At 49.3% G+C, this 18,784-nt stretch overlaps 1 protein-coding gene across 1 annotated transcript in view; it reads left to right on the top strand.

The window, feature by feature from the left end:
• grid2ipa (glutamate receptor, ionotropic, delta 2 (Grid2) interacting protein, a) overlaps positions 1-18,010 on the top strand; it is a gene marked incomplete at both ends in the record, with an annotated part of 26,586 nt that extends 8,576 nt beyond the window's left edge. Inside the window, 19 exons of the mRNA XM_084460981.1 lie at positions 609-875; positions 2,003-2,088; positions 3,473-3,542; positions 3,796-4,110; positions 5,026-5,177; positions 5,655-5,798; positions 6,763-6,866; positions 7,118-7,265; positions 7,936-8,270; positions 8,919-11,582; positions 12,453-12,540; positions 13,507-13,596; positions 14,159-14,355; positions 15,116-15,271; positions 15,779-15,865; positions 15,971-16,100; positions 16,605-16,723; positions 17,342-17,506; positions 17,930-18,010. Of these exons, the coding sequence (XP_084317107.1) occupies positions 609-875; positions 2,003-2,088; positions 3,473-3,542; positions 3,796-4,110; positions 5,026-5,177; positions 5,655-5,798; positions 6,763-6,866; positions 7,118-7,265; positions 7,936-8,270; positions 8,919-11,582; positions 12,453-12,540; positions 13,507-13,596; positions 14,159-14,355; positions 15,116-15,271; positions 15,779-15,865; positions 15,971-16,100; positions 16,605-16,723; positions 17,342-17,506; positions 17,930-18,010 (5,398 nt within the window). The remainder of the gene's footprint in view (positions 1-608; positions 876-2,002; positions 2,089-3,472; positions 3,543-3,795; positions 4,111-5,025; positions 5,178-5,654; positions 5,799-6,762; positions 6,867-7,117; positions 7,266-7,935; positions 8,271-8,918; positions 11,583-12,452; positions 12,541-13,506; positions 13,597-14,158; positions 14,356-15,115; positions 15,272-15,778; positions 15,866-15,970; positions 16,101-16,604; positions 16,724-17,341; positions 17,507-17,929) is intronic.
• Positions 18,011-18,784: the final 774 nt, after the last annotated feature.

The raw sequence follows: 18,784 nt of genomic DNA, 5'->3' as shown, positions 1-18,784 counted from the left end.
TCTCTCTCTCTCTCTCTCTCTCTTCGCCGAGGCGCAGTATCCATAGCGCTCGCAGGCGTTGAGGAGCGTTGGTTCTCTGAAAAGCGAAGACTGGGAACTCCCCTTCCTGTCTGTCTGCCTGTCTGTCTGCCTGTCTGTCTGTCTGTCTGTCTGTCTGTCTGTCTGTCTGTTTGTCTGTGTGACCGCGCTCCTCTCCCTCCTGTCTGTCTGTCTGTCTGTCTGTCTGCCTGTCTGTCTGTCTGCCTGCCTGTCTGTCTGTCTGTCTGTCTGTCTGTCTGTCAGCCTGTGTGACCGCGCTCCTCTCCCCTTCCTGTCTGTCTGTCTGTCTGCCTGTCTGTCTGTCTGCCTGTCTGTCTGTCTGTCTGTCTGTCTGTCTGTCTGTCTGTCTACCTGTCTGTGTGACCGCGTTCCTCTCCCCTGTCTGTCTGTCTGTCTGTCTGTCTGCCTGCCTGTCTGTCTGTCTGCCTGTCTGCCTGCCTGTCTGTCTGTCTGCCTGTCTGTGTGACCGCGTTCCTCTCCCCTGTCTGTCTGTCTGTCTGTCTGTCTGTCTGCCCGTCTGTCTGCCTGTCTGTCTGTGTGACCGCGCCCCTCTCTCTCATGTTCGCCAGGATCTTCATCCCCAAGAAGCACCGCGAGCGCTTCGACGAGGTCGTGTCCCAGAGCCTGATGGGCCGCCTGAAGGGGCGGAGCTTCAGCGACCCCAGCCGCAACCGTCTTCGCCGCAGCCGCAGCGAGGAGCACCCGGAGCGTCTGCTGGTGTCCACCAGGGCCAGCTCCGTGCCCCGCCCCCACGCCGAGGAGGGCGTCGCCCGCGGGCTCCGCAAGACCACCTCGCTCATCGGCGGCCACGCCGGCGCCGCCGTCACCAACAGAAGGTCAGTCACAGCCAATCAGAACGACTCGGACCGATTTGAATTTAGTCAACTGATAATGTATGATGAGTCTCTCATAGAGTCATGGGAAATTTGTGAGGAGATGCAGGAGACATACGAGAGTTTATCAGATACTTGTGTACAAGGCTGAAAATTAACACCTGCCACAAATTCAGGTCAAATTTCCAATCAGCGACTAGATTTCGGAAGGCTATCTGACAAAAAATACATACTTGGCCGGTAGATTTTTTCATCTACAGTCCCCTTGGCAGGTGACTCACCGTGAGCCAGAAAGTTAATTTTCTCTCCCTACCTGAAGTACACACCATCATTCCTACTGTTGTTGTTGGTTGACAGGTAACTATGCTAACAGGGCAGCTACAGGTTAGCTTACACAGTCCAGGGCTGAGTTTCCCAGAGGCATCGTAGCGCTACGTTCATCGTAAGCTATGGCGTTCATCATGATGCCTCTGGGAAAACTCAGTCCAGTTCAGTGCTCAGCTTCTGTAGCCTGTATGTTCTGTGAACCACACACAGTCGGAGGTCAGAGGTCGAGGAAAGTGGCGATTGCTCGTTTCACAGCCAGAATTAGCCTACTGGTCAATTATTTTTCCGAGGTAGTCTTCTTCTGTGGTGGAGACCGCTCTCTTTGAAGCATCAAAGCACCGCCACCACCAGAAGAAGACTACCTCGGAAAAATAATTTCACTCGGACAAAACGCGTCTAAATAAGTTATTTAATGGTAGCGCCGAGGCTTCAAAACCCAGCATTTGTTTAAATAGACCCTTTTGCTTAGGTACGTGAAGTTTCATGTTTATCTGACACTTGTAAATATGAGCGCCTCTCCTTAATAGGCCCACACCGATTTATTTTGACGGCGAAGTGAACGGAGGGTGAAAGGACTGTAGTCTGGCATGAGCGAGCGTGCGACTACAGGACTGAGAAGGGCTTGGTTCTCTCCAGCGCCCCTTCCTCTGTGTCATGTGTTGTCCTCTGTGTCCTGTGTTGTCCTCTGCGTCCTGTGTTGTCCTCTGGGTCATGTGTTGTCCTCTGTGTCCTGTGTTGTCCTCTGTGTCCTGTCTTGTCCTCTGCGTCCTGTGTTGTCCTCTGTGTCCTGTGTGTCTTTGCAGGACGGTCAGAGTGTGTAAGGGCAACTTGAGCTTTGGCTTCACCCTCAGAGGCCATGCCCCGGTGTGGATCGACTCCGTCATACCAGGTGTGTGTGTGTGTGTGTGTGTGTGTGTGTGTGTGTGTGTGTGTGTGTGTGTGTGTGTGTGTGTGTGCCCCGGTGTGGATCGACTCCGTCATACCAGGTGTGTGTGTGTGTGTGTGTGTGTGTGTGTGTGTGTGTGTGTGTGTGCGTGCCCCGGTGTGGATCGACTCCGTCATACCAGGTGTGTGTGTGTGTGTGTGTGTGTGTGTGCCCCAGTGTGGATCGACTCCGTCATACCAGGTGTGCGTGTGCGTGTGCGTGTGCGTGTGTGTGTGTGTGTGTACACACATATATTTGTATGAGTGAGTGTATGCATTTGTATTCATTGTTTTACCTCCAAGAGGGGAGCGTTACAGAGGGATAATATTATGGGATGTAGTTAGATGACACAGCAGTCGGGATGTAGACCAGGATTATGATGACACACACACACGCACACACACACACACACACACACACACAAACAAACACATACACACCCCCAATCGTCATGTGGGGGAGTGTGAAAGGCACAAGCTGGTATGTCAAGCAACATTTATTTTTATCAGTCCATACGTCATGTTGACTCTTCTCACCAACCTGGAGAACTTCTCCCTCAATATCTTTTACTGTCGTTCATTTGGTCTTTCTGTCTGCCGGTCCGTCTCTCTTTTCATACTCTCTCTCTCTCCCACCCCCCTGTCTCGCTCTCTCTCTCTCCCATCCCTCTGTCTCTCTCCCATCCCTCTCTTTCATCCTCCTCTCTCTCTCTCTCTCCCATCCTTCTGTCTCTCTTTTTATCCTATCTCACTGTCTCTCTCTCTCTCTCTATCCCATCTCTCTCCCTCCCTCTCTCTCTCTATCCCATCTCTCTCTCTCTCCCCCTCCTTCTCTCTCTATCCCATCTCTTTCTCTCTCTCCCTCTTTCTCTCTCTATCCCATCTCTCTCTCTCCCTCTCTCTCCCTCCCTCTCTCTCTCTCTCTCTATCCCATCTCTCTCTCTCTCTCTCCATCTCTCTCTCTATCCCATCTCTCTCCCTCCCTCTCTCTCTCTCTATCCCATCCCATCTCTCTCTCTCTATATCTCTCTCTCTCTATATCTCTATCTCTCTCTCTCTATCCCATCTCTCTCTCTCTCTCTCTATCCCATCTCTCTCTCTCTCCCTCCCCCTCTCTCTCTCTATCCCATCTCTCTCTCTCCCTCTCTCTCTCTATCCCATCTCTCTCTCTCTCTGTCTCTCTCTCTCTCTCTCTCTCTCTCTCTCTCTCTCTCCCTCTCCCTCCCTCTCTCTCTCTCTATCCCATCTTCTCTCTCTCTCTCTCTATCCCATCTCTCTCTCTCTCTCTCTCTCTCTCTCTCTCTCTCTCTCTCTCTCTCTCTCTCTCTCTCTCTCTCTCTCTCTCCCAGGGAGCCCAGCAGAGAAGGCGGGCCTCAAGCCCGGGGACCGCATCCTCTTCCTCAACGGCCTGGACATGAGGTAGAGTCTATACAGTTCTCACCCCTCCCCTAACTACAGTTGAACCTTCACACAACGAGGCACAATAGGTTCCTGGGGAACACTTTGTTTTTGAGCATGAGTTCAAGGCTATAACTTTGTGTGTGTGTGTGCGTGTGTGTGGGTGTGTGCGCGCGTGTCCTTTGTTTTTTTGCGATGCCTTTAATGTGTGTCTAAATCTGTTTGTGTGTATTTCTCTAAATGTGTGTGTGTGTGTGTGTGTGTGTGTGTCCAGGAACTGCTCCCACGAGAAGGTGGTCTCCATGCTCCAGGGCAGCGGCGCCATGCCCACCCTGGTGGTGGAGGACAGACCGCCCACCCTCTCCTCGGCGGAGGCGTCCGAGCCGGCGGGGGGGGCGGAGGGTCTAGGGGGCGGCGCCCCGGACCACGCCCGCTCCCCGGTGCTCAGCTCCCTGCAGTGGGTGGCCGAGATCCTGCCCCCCAGCATCCGCGTCCAGGGCAGGACGTTCGGACAGCAGCTGGAGCACCTGCTCACCATCCAGGAGAGGTACTCCATCTGCAAGGCCCTGGAGATGTTCTTCCAGCACAGGTGAGGAGATGGCAGGGGGGGGGGCGGGGGAGGGGGGGGGGCAGGGTACGCTTTCACATGTCGTTCCCTGGAAATGTCTGGGATCACCTTCCAGGCGCCATAAAACTCAACAGAAGAAGAAGAAGAAGGAGAAGAGAAGAAGAAGAAGAAGAAGAAGAAGAGGAGGAGGAGGAGGAGGAGGAGAAGAAGAAGAAGAGAAGAAGAAGAGGAGGAGGAGAAGAAGAAGAAGCAGAGAAGAAGAAGAAGAAGAAGAAGAAGAAGAAGAAGAAGAAGAAAAAGAAGAAGAAGAGAAGAAGAAGAAGAAGAAGAAGAGGAGGAGGAGAAGAAGAAGAAGCAGAGAAGAAGAAGAAGCAGAAGAAGAAGAAGAAGAAGAGGAGGAGGAGGAGAAGAAGAAGAAGAGAAGAAGAAGAGGAGGAGGAGAAGAAGAAGAAGCAGAGAAGAAGAAGAAGAAGAAGAAGTAGAAGAGAAGAAGAAGAAGAAGAAGAGGAGGAGGAGAAGAAGAAGAAGCAGAGAAGAAGAAGAAGAAGAAGAAGAAGAAGAAGAAGAAGAAGAAGAAGAAGAAGAAGAAGAAGAAGAAGAAGAAGTTGATAGGGCAAGGCCGGATGTAGTCTCGCGAGATGGAGACAGGCTGTTCTTAACTCCTTATCCACACACATTATTTGACATGCATGCTGTTTGTGACACATGGATACATAGCTAGCTAGCCAACGTTTTCTAAAGTTGTTCGACAGTTGGGTGAGCTGTTCGATGCAAAACCCCCGGAGAGATTCGCCCAACAGCCCAGTTCAGCGAGCGCAGAACTTTTCCTTTTCACGGGTCACAAACCCACAAGTAGCCTACTTGAGCTGTAATTAGCGGCACCTGTGATCAGGTGCTTAGCTAACCCCGCCCTCCTGCGTGTTCCCATGGTGACAGGAACGTCGACACGCTGATCGTGGACGTGTTCCCAGTGCTGGATACGCCGGCCAAGCAGGTGATCTGGCAGTTCGTCTACCAGCTGCTGACCTACGACGAGCAGGAACACTGCCAGAGCAAGATCTCACGCTTCCTGGGATACAAGGCCGCAGGTGTGTGTGTGTGTGTGTGTGTGTGTGTGTGTGTGTGTGTTTAGGGGGTTAGGGTAATGGTTTGTGTGGGAAAATGGCCTGTGTGTGTGTTTATGGGGGTTAAGGTAATGGCTGTGTGTGTGTGTGTGTGTGTGTGTGTGTGTGTGTGTGTGTGTGTGTGTGTGTGTGTGTGTTTATGGGGTTGTTATGGTAGTCTGACTCAACGAATGTAGGTTTTGTGAATAAGCCTCGTCATTCGTTTATCACTGCCCAATCAGTGGTGAAGGAATGAAATTCAATCCAGACTTGGTGAACCAATCCAGTGTGACGCTGCAATAACCTAGCAACCGCTCCGCCCAAGACGTTTGAATTTGAATTTGATTGGTTTAAAGAAACAGCGTTTTTACGCTGACACAGCGTAAAGGAAGTGTGGTCTAGCTGTGCGAGACCGGGGTCGAGGGTCACGGCTGTGTACACTGACATGTGTGTGTATTCCAGCTCCGCCCCCTCCGGAGCCTGAGCCCGCCCCCGAGCCTCATCGCCGTAGCAGCTCCATGAGAGTGACAGGCACGACCTACACCAGGAGCAGTATGAGGGGGCGGAGCTCCGACGACCTGGTCATAGGGACACACCTGGGGATGGGTACCTGCTTTTCTCTACACCCTTCCTCATCATGGTCATCATCATCATCATCATCATCATCATTGTTCATCATCATCATCATCATCATCAAATCTTTTTTTTCTTTTCTTACTGTACTGTATTGTACATGAAAATGGAATTGCAAATTCCACACAATTGCATTTTAATTTTAATAGAGTGAAATAATGCGAGCAGAAGTTGAAAATGAAAATGCAAATCTCAATTTGCATTTTCAAATTGCATGACAAAATAGAACATTGAATTGCCAATTGAAAAATGCATTTCCGTTTGAATAAAGACACCAGAAAACTTCCATAAGGAATAGTGTGAATGCATCTTATTGCAAGTTACAGTAGAAACAGGGTTGATGAGACAAAAAGTGCAAGATCATGTTTATATACAGAAGCCTAAATAAACAGAATATCTAGTTTTGAGGGGGCAGCCATTTTATTTCTTACCGACGCATCGATGCATGTTTTGCAAATGTCCACGAGTCGCCCCAATCCCAGTAAGCATCTCCTATTGAAAATGTCCTATTCAAAATTAGGGCTGGGTTTAAAAAATCTATTCATCGATTCTGAATCGAGTCATGAATCCCAAAATCGATCTTTTATTTAATGAATGAATGAATAAATGAAGGTATGAATAGTTCATTAATTCATTCAATGATTCATTCATTCATTCATTCATTTTTGGAAATCAGTATCGATACCCAGCCCTAGTATTGATGTGTTGCATAACTTGGCAGTCATGTAATTAAGGTTACAGCTAAGAAAAACAGATTTTAGTAACACTAACCGAATCGATATTGAATCGAATCGAATCGAATCGTGATAATCAATTCTGAACCTTGTGAATCGGAATCGAATAGATTCTTGAAATTCAACTCGATACCCAGCCCTATTCAAAATAGGTTCCAGTACATGACATGGCGTCTAAGTGTGCTCCCTCCTGTTCCCTGTAGGGGTGCGTATAGAGGCGGTGGAGATGGGGATGAGGCTGGCGCCAGGGGAGAGGCAGTCTGGGGATGGCACCTCCCTACCCGAGACGCCCAACAACCTCACCAACGTACGCAGCCAACACAGACGGCACTTTGTTAAACCTAAACACCCTAACTAAACAATATTTACTTTTCATCATTGAAAATACATAATGTAAAGCGGGTGTATTGGATATACGAAATAGTAATTATTTCCAAAATGTAGACTTAGTAGACGTAGACTACTTTGTTTTTTTTATCATAAAAAAAAACGATCATTTTATCATTTTTTCATAAGAAAAGAGGTTGTAGTTGTCTGTGTCTCACTCCTCTGCTGCAGCTGTCGGCTGTGTACGCTGAGCTGGAGAACATGTACTCGGGGAAGAGGTCCAAGTCTCTGAAGTGTCGCCCTCTGCCCGCCCCCGAGAGCGTCCTGGAGCTGGAGTCCCTCTCGCATGCCGCCTCCCCCTCCATGCACGCCAACACAGGTGCGTCCCTTCCTGTACCATAGGTTCTGTGCACCAGCTCCACTACTTCCTGAAAGTCACTTGGCATCTTTATTTCCTGTTATATGATTGGATTAAGTGATTAATCAGGTGTGCGGCAGACCAAGCGCACACCTGATTAATCACTTAATCCAATCATATAGGACAGGAAATAAAGACGCCAAGTGACTTTCAGGAAGAAGTGGAGCTGGTGCACAGAGCCTATTCCCTTCTTCCTAATGTATAGCGGTGTTTGAAATAGTAGTATTCAAAATCTGCATATTATAAATTAGTAGAAATTACCTGTAACCTGTTACGGAAAAAATAGGATTTCCATAGTCTCATGATTCTTTTGTTTTTCGTGGTAGGCTACTTCAATGTAAAGAACAGAAGACACTGATCTGTTTTTCAAAGCCAGCAAACGGCTTACCAGTACAATCTCATTAACTATGCAGACGTAAACAAAGCACTACTTCATTCTGGCATTTAAACAATAGTTCAGCAGCAGAAATCGATTGTTGAGGCATCACCAACTGCTTGTCATTACGGTATTTCTTCCAACCATAGAGTCTCTCTTTAGGGAAACGTAAGCTGCTCCTCTCCCATTTTGCTAACTGGACATCGTTTCAAATGTGTACATGAGTTTGTGATATCTTTTGCTCCCTCTGTGCAGGTAGCCGTAAGGTACCCCCGCCCCCCACCTCATGGCCCGAGCCCCTCCCCAGTCCCCCTCCCCCGGCCCAGTTCTACCCGCCGGGGCTGACCAGCCAGGCCAGCGCCGAGTCCAACCCCTACGTCAGCCTGGACAGCCCCCCTCCCTCACCCCCGGACCCCCCGGACTACCCCCCTAGCCCGCCCACGCACCGTAGCAGCAAGAGGCGCTACACCTTCTCCTGCCCCCCTCGCTCCGAAGACACGGACCGCTTCCTGGACGCGCTGAGCGAGCAGCTGGGACAGAGGGTCGCCATCGTCGATGACTTCCTGTCCCCCGAGAACGATTATGAGGAGGTAGGGTCTGCAGCCAATCAAATAAGGCTTTCATTTGAAGTAGCACCATGGGAAATTATTTTGTTTGGAGGGTAGTTAAAGCAATACTAATATACTTGCGTATAGCATTGAAATTGAACTGATTTTGTTCCTGTGTCAGTAGTTCTGATACCTGTTGGAGCACTATGGACCCCAACTAAATACTGTACATCAGCTATCACTTCGCGAGGAGCGGTAGAAGTTAGCGCGTCATCGCGTCATCGACCTTTTCTGATTTTTTTCAAATGGTTCATCCAATCACCTGCCAAGTAGTTTTCAAAGTGCCTGCCCTTTTCCAAACAGTTTCCAATGGTTATGCGAAGCAGGTTACTGGAATGCTGGGGGCGGGGTTTTATTCGGAGGCTTGGATCAGTATTTTATGTTAAAATTGGCCAAAACTTAAATTAATAAAAAATCCAGCCCTGTCTGGGACCCCTGCAGATATCGGCTGACGGTGTCCGACAGCAGACAGACAGACAGACAGACAGACAGGCCGGCCGAGGGTAGCTCTATTATAGTATAGATAGATACTTTTATGTATTCACTGAAACTGTACTGTAGTGCATGTAAAGCTGTAAAGCAGTTAAGACTGAATCCCCTGAGCCTCAATGTGGTTGATGGTCATGCCAGGATGTTGTCCAGATGAGCTTCCCAGATGAGGAGGATGAAGACGAAGAGGGGGTGGGTGTGGATGACGAAGAGGACGACGGTTTCCTGGCGCCAGAGCTGAGCAGCCCCAGCGAGGCGCGAAGCAGCAGCGGAGAGGATGCCTCCTCCCTCACCTACTCCTCCTCTTCCGAGCACATTCCGCCGCCACCCATGACGCCGCCTCCTCCCCCGCCCGTCCAGTTCCACGACCAAACTCCTCCTCCTCCTCCCCCTCCGACGCAGCAGCAACCGCCATCGCCTGCTGCACTCGCCTACACTCCGGAGCACTCTCCCAGAATGCACCTGCTCCAGCAGCGGCGTCAGTCGGGACCTCCTCCGCCCCCTCCCCCTCGCGCCAACCCTCCCAAGCGCCATTCCCTTCATAATAAGGTGCTACCCACGCGGGAGGACTTGCTGGCCCACGCCGCCTTGCAGGAGCAGAAGGCCTACCAAGAACAGCAGGTCTACCAAGATCTGCAAGCATACGAAGATCGTCAAGCTTACCAAGAGCAGCAACAAGCTTATAAGGAGCAACAGCTAGCCTACCAAGAGCAACAACGAGCCTACCGGGAGAGGAAAGCCTATGAGGAACAGCAAGCCTACCAAGAGCAGAAAATGTACCAGGTGCAACAAGCATATGAAGAACAGCAAGCGTTCGAAGAACACCAAGCATACGAACAGCAAACATACAAAGAACAGCAAGCATACGGAGAACAGCAAGCCTACAAACAACAGCAAGCCTACCAAGAGCAACGACAAGCCTACCCAGGGCAACGGCAAGCCTACCAAGAGCAACAAGCCCTCAAAGAGCAAAGAGCACTCAAAGAACAAGTGCTCAAAGAGCAACAAGTGCTCAAAGAACTAGCACTCAAAGAACAACAAGCGCTCAAAGAGCAAAGAGCGCTCAAAGAACAAGTGCTCAAAGAGCAACAAGCCCTCAAAGAACAAGCGCTCAAAGAGCAACAGGCACTGAACGAGCAACAGGCGCTCAAAGAACAGGCCTATCGGGAACAGAAAGCCTTCCAAGAGCAGCAAATCTATCAAGGGCACCGGTCGCTGCCCGCCCAACCCACGCACCAAACGGCCAACCCTCCGCACTCCCACCAGCAGCAGCTCCACCAGTCCCTGCCCCCGCTCCCCTCTCCAGACTCCTCCCATCACCATGCCAACCACCAGGTCTACCATATGCGCCAAGCTCAACAACAACAACAACAGCAACAACAGAGCCACCAAAGCCTTCACCATCACCATCATCATCCTCGTTCGGCCACATCTCCGCACCATCCTTTACCTCACCACCCTGGTCAGAGTCAGTACTCTGAGGGCATCTACCAGAGTCGCCAGAGCATGCAGCACCAACCCCACCACTCCTCAGCGGAGCTCCTGCAGCAAGCTCACCAGATCCTCCAAGCCCAACAAGCCTCACTCCACTCCAAGCCCCACCACTCCTCAACAGAGCTCCTGCAGCAAGCTCACCAGATCCTCCAGGCCCAGCAAGCGTCACTCCGCAACAAGCCCCATCACTCTTCCACTGAGCTCTTGCAGCAAGCTCACCAGATCCACCAAGCCCAGCAAGCCTCGCTCCACTCCAAGGCCCACCACTCCTCCACCGAGCTCCTGCAGCAAGCTCACCAGATCCTCCAGGCCCAACAGGCCTCACTCCACTCCAAGGCCCACCACTCTTCAACAGAGCTCCTGCAGCAAGCTCACCAGATCCACCAAGCCCAACAAGCCTCACTCCACTCCAAGGCCCACCACTCCTCAACGGAGCTCCTGCAGCAAGCTCACCAGATCCACCAAGGCCAACAAGCCTCACTCCACTCCAAGGCCCACCACTCTTCCACTGAGCTCCTGCAGCAAGCTCACCAGATCCTCCAGGCCCAGCAGGCCTCCCTCCACTCCAAGGCCCACCACTCCTCCACCGAGCTCCTGCAGCAAGCTCACCAGATCCACCAAGGCCCACCGGCCTCCCTCCCTCCCGCTCACGTCAACCAGGAGATCCACCGCCAGTCGCATCAAAGTCGGAAGAGTCTCAAAGGTAATCAGGGTCATCAGACCCAGGCGGCCCCTCAGGGGAGGCCCCAGGATCAGCAGATCCACCAGGCTCACCACCCGCAGCCGACCGAGCCTCCTCCGCAGCGGCCACGCTCCATCCATCAGAGCCACCCCGCCCCCCAGATCCACCAGATCCACCACATCACCCCCCAGCCCCTTCCGCTGGAGCACCACCACCAGATCCACGTCATCCACCCCCCGCAGCAGCCCCACCGGCCCCAGCCCCTGCTCTCCACCTTCCAGCCCCTCCAGCCTCAGCTGCCCACCCTCTCCACCTTTCAGCCTCTCCCCCAGCAACAGCACCCAGCCGCCCAGCAGGTCCACCCCTCCACCCAGGCCCGCCCCCATTCCCAGCCCTCCCACAACCTCCTCCAGTCGGCCCAGTCCCACCCCCACCACCACAGCCAATCACAGCCCCCGTCCCTCCCCCAGTCCATCTCGGACCCATCGGAGCAGCTGGAGCCCCCGCCAGCGCCTCCCCTGCCCCCGCCCTGCTCCCCACCCCCTCTGCCGATGGACTCCAACCACATGAGTGTGAAGAGGCTACGCTGGGAGCAGGTGGAGAACTCTGAAGGCACCATCTGGGGACAGGTGAGATGGGTGGGGCAGAGTCTGGGTATGGCGGGGGCGGATTTGGACGCTTATTGCCTCTGATATAGAGTGGTGAGGTCTGATGTCACTTTGTAGGCTTGGTTCTGAGTTCAAAATCCCTATGGGAAAAATGAATGGGATTCGCAAAAAATGCCCCAAATAAGGTAAGCTACAGTATGTGTTTAACAGAGACTCCCAGAGTAGACTGCTTTGTTCTAAAAGTTAAAACACATAATTAAAGAAGGATTTTATGAATTTTGAAGCCTTTAAGCCGAATGTATACTGTACGACTGAAAAAATCTTCGATTGGGGATCCCTTCCCACTGTACGACCTGAGACTGTACGTCTCAAGACCATACGACGTGTATTCACGCTATGCGATTTGTATTCACACTATACGATTTCTGTCAGCCCCGATTACGCCCACGATTCATCTTGGCTGCAGCGTGAACTTCTATTCACACCTGCGATCTCCGACAAAAATATCTGACATGCCAGATATTTTGTTGGGAGGTCGTATCCTCGTCGTAGAACGTCGTAGTAATTAATCGCAGATCGTACACCTTCTCACACTGTGCGACTTGCGAGTCCTGATTTTTTTATATTTTTCTCATGTTTACCATTTTGGACTCGGAACCAAAAGGCAGTGATGCTAACTTTTAAGCCATAAATTGCGGTAGAGTGCCCACCCAAAGTTGAGGTGCCGGCTAGGGTAGCAGAAGTTTCGAAAAATTAGGACCTCACCTCACCACTCAGTAGAGATGGGTTTTACAGTTACAGTACATCCTTCAGAGTTATAATATTCACATATGGCTAGCGTCTGCCACATGAACGGTCTGTTCCACTGCTGTCTATGTGTGTACGTTGCAGTTGGGCGAGGATTCAGACTACGACAAACTGAGCGACATGGTGAAGTATCTGGATCTGGAGCTACACTTTGGGACCCAGAAGAGCGCCAGTGAGTGTTACGTGCCCACGTTTGAATGCATGTGTATGCATAATAAGACAATTAGACTTGCTCCCTCCGTTTTCTGCCAGTGTGGATACGTGTGAAACCCACCACTGTCTTTAAGGCTTTTGATCAGCGGTCCCTTTGACAGCTACTGTCTCTCTGCCGAAGGGGCTTCAGTGACCCATTTAAGTCTCTTCTCACTGACACAGATTGAAGCTGTGTTTTTTTTGTGCGTGGCTGTAAGCCAGCGCACCTAGGATAGCATTTGTCCGGTTATCCCTCCCTCCCTCTCTCCGTTGAATGTTGACCTGCATTTCTCTGTTGGCACCACAAGAGGCAGTAGTCCCAGCAACCCAAAATAGAGAGGGACACCAAAATCAATTGTCGATCTCTACTGCACAAGTAGAGTAGCGGTGAAAGCAATGGACTCCCACGCGGGAGATCGGGGTTCAAGGCCCCGGTGGGGATGATTTTATGGGACTATACCCCAAACCTCCATGTTCATCCTTTCACTCCAACCGTTTTATCCCTTACCTAAATTCCACAAGTAGAGTAGTGGTCAGAGCATTGGACTCCCACACGGGACATTCTCAGAGATTACCGTCTATGCTGAGCGAAACTCCTCTAGTCTATATGTAGCTAAACAAATGCTGTTGTTTACGTTTTGGAACTGATGTGTCCAGGCGACAAGACCTCATCTTAATTTATCAGACATTATTTTATGTCATTTCAATTCACAGCTTTTTCAGTGTCATGACTAGCTTCCGTCCTACCAGTCCTGAACAGAAACAAGCCAGCCTCGCACATAAGCCAGGCTTGACCTGGCCTGGTTTATTAATACTTAAACAATATAGACATTTCTGCTCATAAGTGGCAGGCTCCTTTCTCTCCTTCTCTCTCTCTGTCTCTCTCTCTCTCTCCCTCCATCCCACAGCGTACCTTCCGTCCTAACTGCTTGATGTTGTATATCAGTGTCTTTTCCAGAGCCGTCCCCTCAGCCTGAGACGTTCAAGAAGAAAGACGTGGTTGAGATTCTCTCCCATAAGAAAGCTTACAACGCCTGTGAGTATCGCTGCTGGGAGACTGCTGTGGATGTCGTAGCATTCAGTTAACACACACACACACACACACGTACACACAGACATACACCAGCCCACTTCCGGCTTTAGGCCTGGGCCATAGCAAACACACCAGTATTTGCCATGTCTCTCCTATGATGCTTTTTTAGCCTCTCTTACTCTGAAATGTAATTTAATGTAATGTATTGCTTTATAAATGTTCTTAGCCGGTAGACAAACATACTCCTGGAGCTCGATCGCCTTGTTGAGAGGGGTCAGGGAAGAATTTTTACAGCTCACTTATCTGGCCCCTGGGTGATACTGTTTTTTTGCTTCCCTCTGGAATATGTAGAGAGTGGGTCGTCTGCCCACCTCCCTTGTTCTCTGTAAAGCGCATTGTGTTGCCTCTGGGTATGAAATGTGCTGTACAAATAAAGAAGGTTAAGAAGGTTCTTTTTTCGGGAAACCCGGCCAATATCTGATCGCGTCGGCCAAAATGTCCATATCGGTGCATCGCTAACTTTTATTTCTACGACCCTTTGACCCCTTGACCCCTCGACCTCCAGCCATCCTGATCGCCCACCTGAAGCTGTCTCCGGGCGAGCTGCGGCAGGTCCTGATGACCATGTCCACGGACCGGCTGGAACCCGCCCACATCCAGCAGCTGCTGCTGTACGCGCCGGACGCCGACGAGGTCAAGCAGTACGAGCGCTACCGCCAAGAGCCCAGCAAGCTGAGCGAGCCGGACCAGTTCGTCCTGCAGGTACCGTGAATGAATTTCAAGTCTCAACAAAGTGTTCTGTTTTCCTACTTGACTGTTGTTCTAACCTTGTAGTTCGTTCTCATAGATTAGTCTGTTAAAACTACAAATTCTTCCTGTGTGACATCACTTCCCTGTCCTCTTCATCCTGAAACTATGTCACTTCCTTTTTCACTGTATAACCTAGCGACCTCGTCCACATCTGACTCACTCTGCCCGGATTCACTTCCTGTGCTTGAGTCCAACTCTGCAGAATCGTAACAGAATAAAACTATTGTCTTTGTTTAAAACCAGCTTAGGGGTGGGAGAGTAGTTAGCTTAGTAGCTGAGGGCAGCTGGGAGAGGAAGGCTCGGTGCTGGCGGGGTGGGATGGATCAATGGGGGCGTCACTGTGGACTTCTGGGTATTTTCTGTTGATGGGGTACTGTAGTGGGAAGGGTTGTTGTGGGTTTGCGTGTGAGGTGCAGTGGTGTATATTCATTTTGTAACCGTCTTTGTTTCTGCGTGTATTTTACTTTTATTTTTATTTGCTCAAAACTGAGATAATATTAATTATGAATAAATAGTCGCGTTTCCATTACACCTAGAATTGCGCAAAACCTAAATATCGCAATCAAAAATGTATAATGGAAACACGAAAAATTCGAAAAACCTCTAAAATTTCGATAAAACGTTTTTACACTCTCATGGTGGTCTGTGTGTGTGTGTGTGTGTGTGTGTGTGTGTGTGTGTGTGTGTGTGTGTGTGTGTGTGTGTACCGTAGATGCTGTCAGTGCCAGAGTATAAGACCCGACTACAGAGCCTGCACTACAAGTGCTCCCTGCAGGAGAAGACGGAGGAGATGAGGGCCGGATATGAATGCATCTACAAGGCGTCTGTGGAGCTGAAGACCAGCAAGAAGCTGGCCAAGATCCTGGAGGTACTGTTCTTACTGCCGTAGAGTACTTAGTACGCTCAGAGTATACTGTAAAATACTGTTATAGAATTAAGAGATGTGAAATGTATAACACCGTAGAGGGCAAATTTATTTTACAATACTGTAAAATTTAAAATGCTATCAACATGCTATCAACATTAATGTTATTTATTGCTTCGTTCTTAGCCGGTAGACAAACATACTCCAGGAGCTTGCTCGATCGCCTTGTTGAGAGGGGTCAGGGAAGAATTTTTACAGCTCACTTATCTGGCCCCCGGGTGAAACTGTTTTTTGCTTCCCTCTGGAATATGTAGGGGTGGGTCGTATGCCCTCCTCCCTTGTTCTCTGTAAAGCGCATTGTGTTGCCTCTGGGTATGAAATGCGCTATACAAATAAAGCTTTGATTGATTGATTGATTGATTGATTGATTGATTGATTGATTGATTGATTGATTGATTGATTGATTGATTGATTGATTGATGAGGTCACCTGTGTCCCATACCCCCTCAGTTTGTCCTGGCGATGGGGAACTATTTGAACAACGGACAGCCCAAGACCAGCAAGACGACCGGCTTTAAGATCAACTTCCTCACTGAGGTCATACCCACACAACTGACCACTCAGATATCATGTTTTTAGATTGAAAAGCACCCAAAAAATCATATTGTATATGTTTTTATTATTTATTATTTTTGTCTGTAGCTCAGTACAACTAAGACAGTGGATGGGAAGTCAACGTTTCTCCACATCCTGGTCAAGTCGCTGTGTCTACACTTTCCTGACGTTCTAGACTTTTCCAAGGAGATGACAATGGTTCTCCTCGCTGCCAAAGGTAGATCGTGTTTAGGTGTGGGTGTAGTGGGCCTGTGCTTATTACTTGATTTTGACATCAACCTGCCAAGGGACAACATATGAAACGTAGCCTGGTGGATACATTTGTCATGTTTACATGTGATTTTAAATGTTAATTAATATGCACTGTCCCTATTTGAATAAATACATCGTACAAATCGTACAATCTTGATTGAGCACAGTGACTTACAGCAGGCATTCCCAAACTGTGAGGCGGGGGCCTCCCCTGGGGGGCCCCAAAGAAATTCAGGGGAGGCGCGGAGGGATGGTTAGAAAAAAAAGAAGGAAAAACTTGTTTTTTGTTTTAGAATTTTCTATGGTTTTTACGAATGAAACGTGATTTTAAAGGTCTTTTTTTTTTTTTATGGACAAATTTGGGGGGTTGGGGGGGCGCTGGGGTGTGTCACTGTTTTCAGAGGGGAGGCCCACATTGATGGAGTTTGGGAACCGATGACTTACGTCCATCCATTCTCTGTCGTTCTAGTGAACCAGAGGACCATCACGTCGGAGATGAAGGACCTTCTCGCCACGGTCCAGGAGATCCGCTCTGCCTGTCAGAAGATGCCTGCTACTGCTGACGATCGCTTCGCCGCCGTCATGAGTGTATCCTTCATACTCCCCTGACCAATAAGATCGCGGGCTCTATTTTCATGCTGGCGCTAAGTGCTAAGGGTTTAGTTTTTATCTGTCACAAACTCAATATTTTCCGCCTCCACCAAGTTTTGTGTGCAATGAAGACGTTTGAAAATTGCCTTCACTGCACACTAAACTCAGCGGAGGTGATAAATATTGAGTCTACGACGGATAAAACGTAGCCCTTAGCACTTAGTAAGTAAGTAAGTAAGTAAGTAAGTAAGTAAGTAAGTAAGTAAGTAAGTAAGTAACTTTGCCTGAATATAGGGGCCTGTGTGTGTAGGGGGGCGGGGCGAGAATGTGTACTTCCACACCTGAACGTCTGCTCATAAGTACAGTACCGCTCAGGTAGTGTGCTTTCTTTATACCGTATCCACTGTCCATTGGGAACTATGAGTATCAGGTCTGCCCCAGGGTGGCTGTGTTGAGTATCAGATCTGCCCCAGGGTGGCTGTGTTGAGTATCAGATCTGCCCCAGCCAGGGTGGCTGTGTTGAGTATCAGATCTGCCCCAGGGTGGCTGTGTTGAGTATCAGATCTGCCCCAGCCAGGGTGACCGTGTTGAGGCCTTGACCACCGCTGAGTCCAGGTGTTCCTGGAGAACAGCCACCCGGCGGTCCAGTCCCTGGAGTCCCTCCAGCAGAGAGCCATAGAGGAGTTCTCCAAGACCGCCTCGTTCTTCGGCGAGGACAGCAAGACCACCAACACGGAGGCCTTCTTTGGCATCTTCTCCGAGTTCATTGCCAAGTTTGAGGTGAGGGTTGATAAACCAGGACTTAAGCCCGATTTATGCTTCGTCGCTCGACACTTTTAAAACCGTCGCTCGACACTTTTGATGTCATGGGCGACACTTTTTGTGGAAAAAAAAGTGTTGTTTTTTCCCTCAGAAAGCCGCTTCTCTCAGAACGACAACACACGAGCATAAAGTAAATGCAACATGTCGAGTGACACTTTTTTTTGTCGAACAACATTTGTCGAGCGACACTTTTCAAGAAGCATAAATTAGGCTTTAGGCTTTGGGGTTTACCGAGTGTCCTTTTTGAAATAGTCCAAAAAGTTGTGTGTCTAAGTGGCTTTTATGCGATTTATGCTGGTGTTTTTCAAGGTATATTTATGATTTCCATGGTGTCATGTTTGAAAGATAAACTGTGCGTTTCATGTATCTCGTTTCTTTCAGAGAGCTCTGAGTGAGCATCAGGCCTCCGAGAACCTAAAGAGCCCCCGGAGTCCACACACGGCCTTGCCGTTGGTCTGGTGAAGAGCACACACACACACACACACACACACACACACACACACACACACACACACACACACACACACACACACACACACACACACACACACACACACATCCATGGAGGCATCCACTCTTCTTCCTCAAGGAAGGGATTACAGAATGTGAGCCAAAAAAATGCGTATCATCCACATCAAAATAATAGTAATATTAGGTATTTCTATTTGTATATACGTACATCTGCAGTGGATACGACTGCAAAATGAGTCTGGAATCTGAACACGACCGTTTGGTCCAAGCTGAGGACAACTGCTCAGTTGTAAAGAAAATAGGGTGTTTCTGCATCAAAGTTGAACCTCTGTGTTTTGGGGTAAAGTCCTCTGAATTCCCACAGCTATGGACCAGAGATAATCGTGGACCGTTTTAAAAAGACAATCTGATGACTCGGGACAGCCTCTCGATGAGCAGATGTAATTACAGCATTCTGCCGTCGGGAATTACAGGATACGTATGGTACATGTATGTGTCGTTATGTACATCTTGACCAGGATAAGATAAATGTCATATTGCTAAGATAACATAAGTTATGTGTAGCTTAATTATAATGTTAGATATCAAGGTAATTGGTTATTGATGGACTTGGGATAACTACAGAATGCATTTTTTATGTATTGTACCCTACTGGTCTGTATTTTTGTAAGCCACACCCACCACACTGAATGTAAATGTTATTTATTCAAAATGAATGGTCTCATATGCTAATTGAATATTCATGACATGCCTACTTTCATGATG

The sequence above is a fragment of the Borostomias antarcticus genome (assembly GCF_949987555.1).
Source record: "Borostomias antarcticus genome assembly, chromosome: 35".
Lineage (NCBI taxonomy): Eukaryota > Metazoa > Chordata > Actinopteri > Stomiiformes > Stomiidae > Borostomias > Borostomias antarcticus.
Note: the sequence above shows the minus strand (reverse complement) of the source record. Positions and strands in the feature narration are given on the sequence as shown.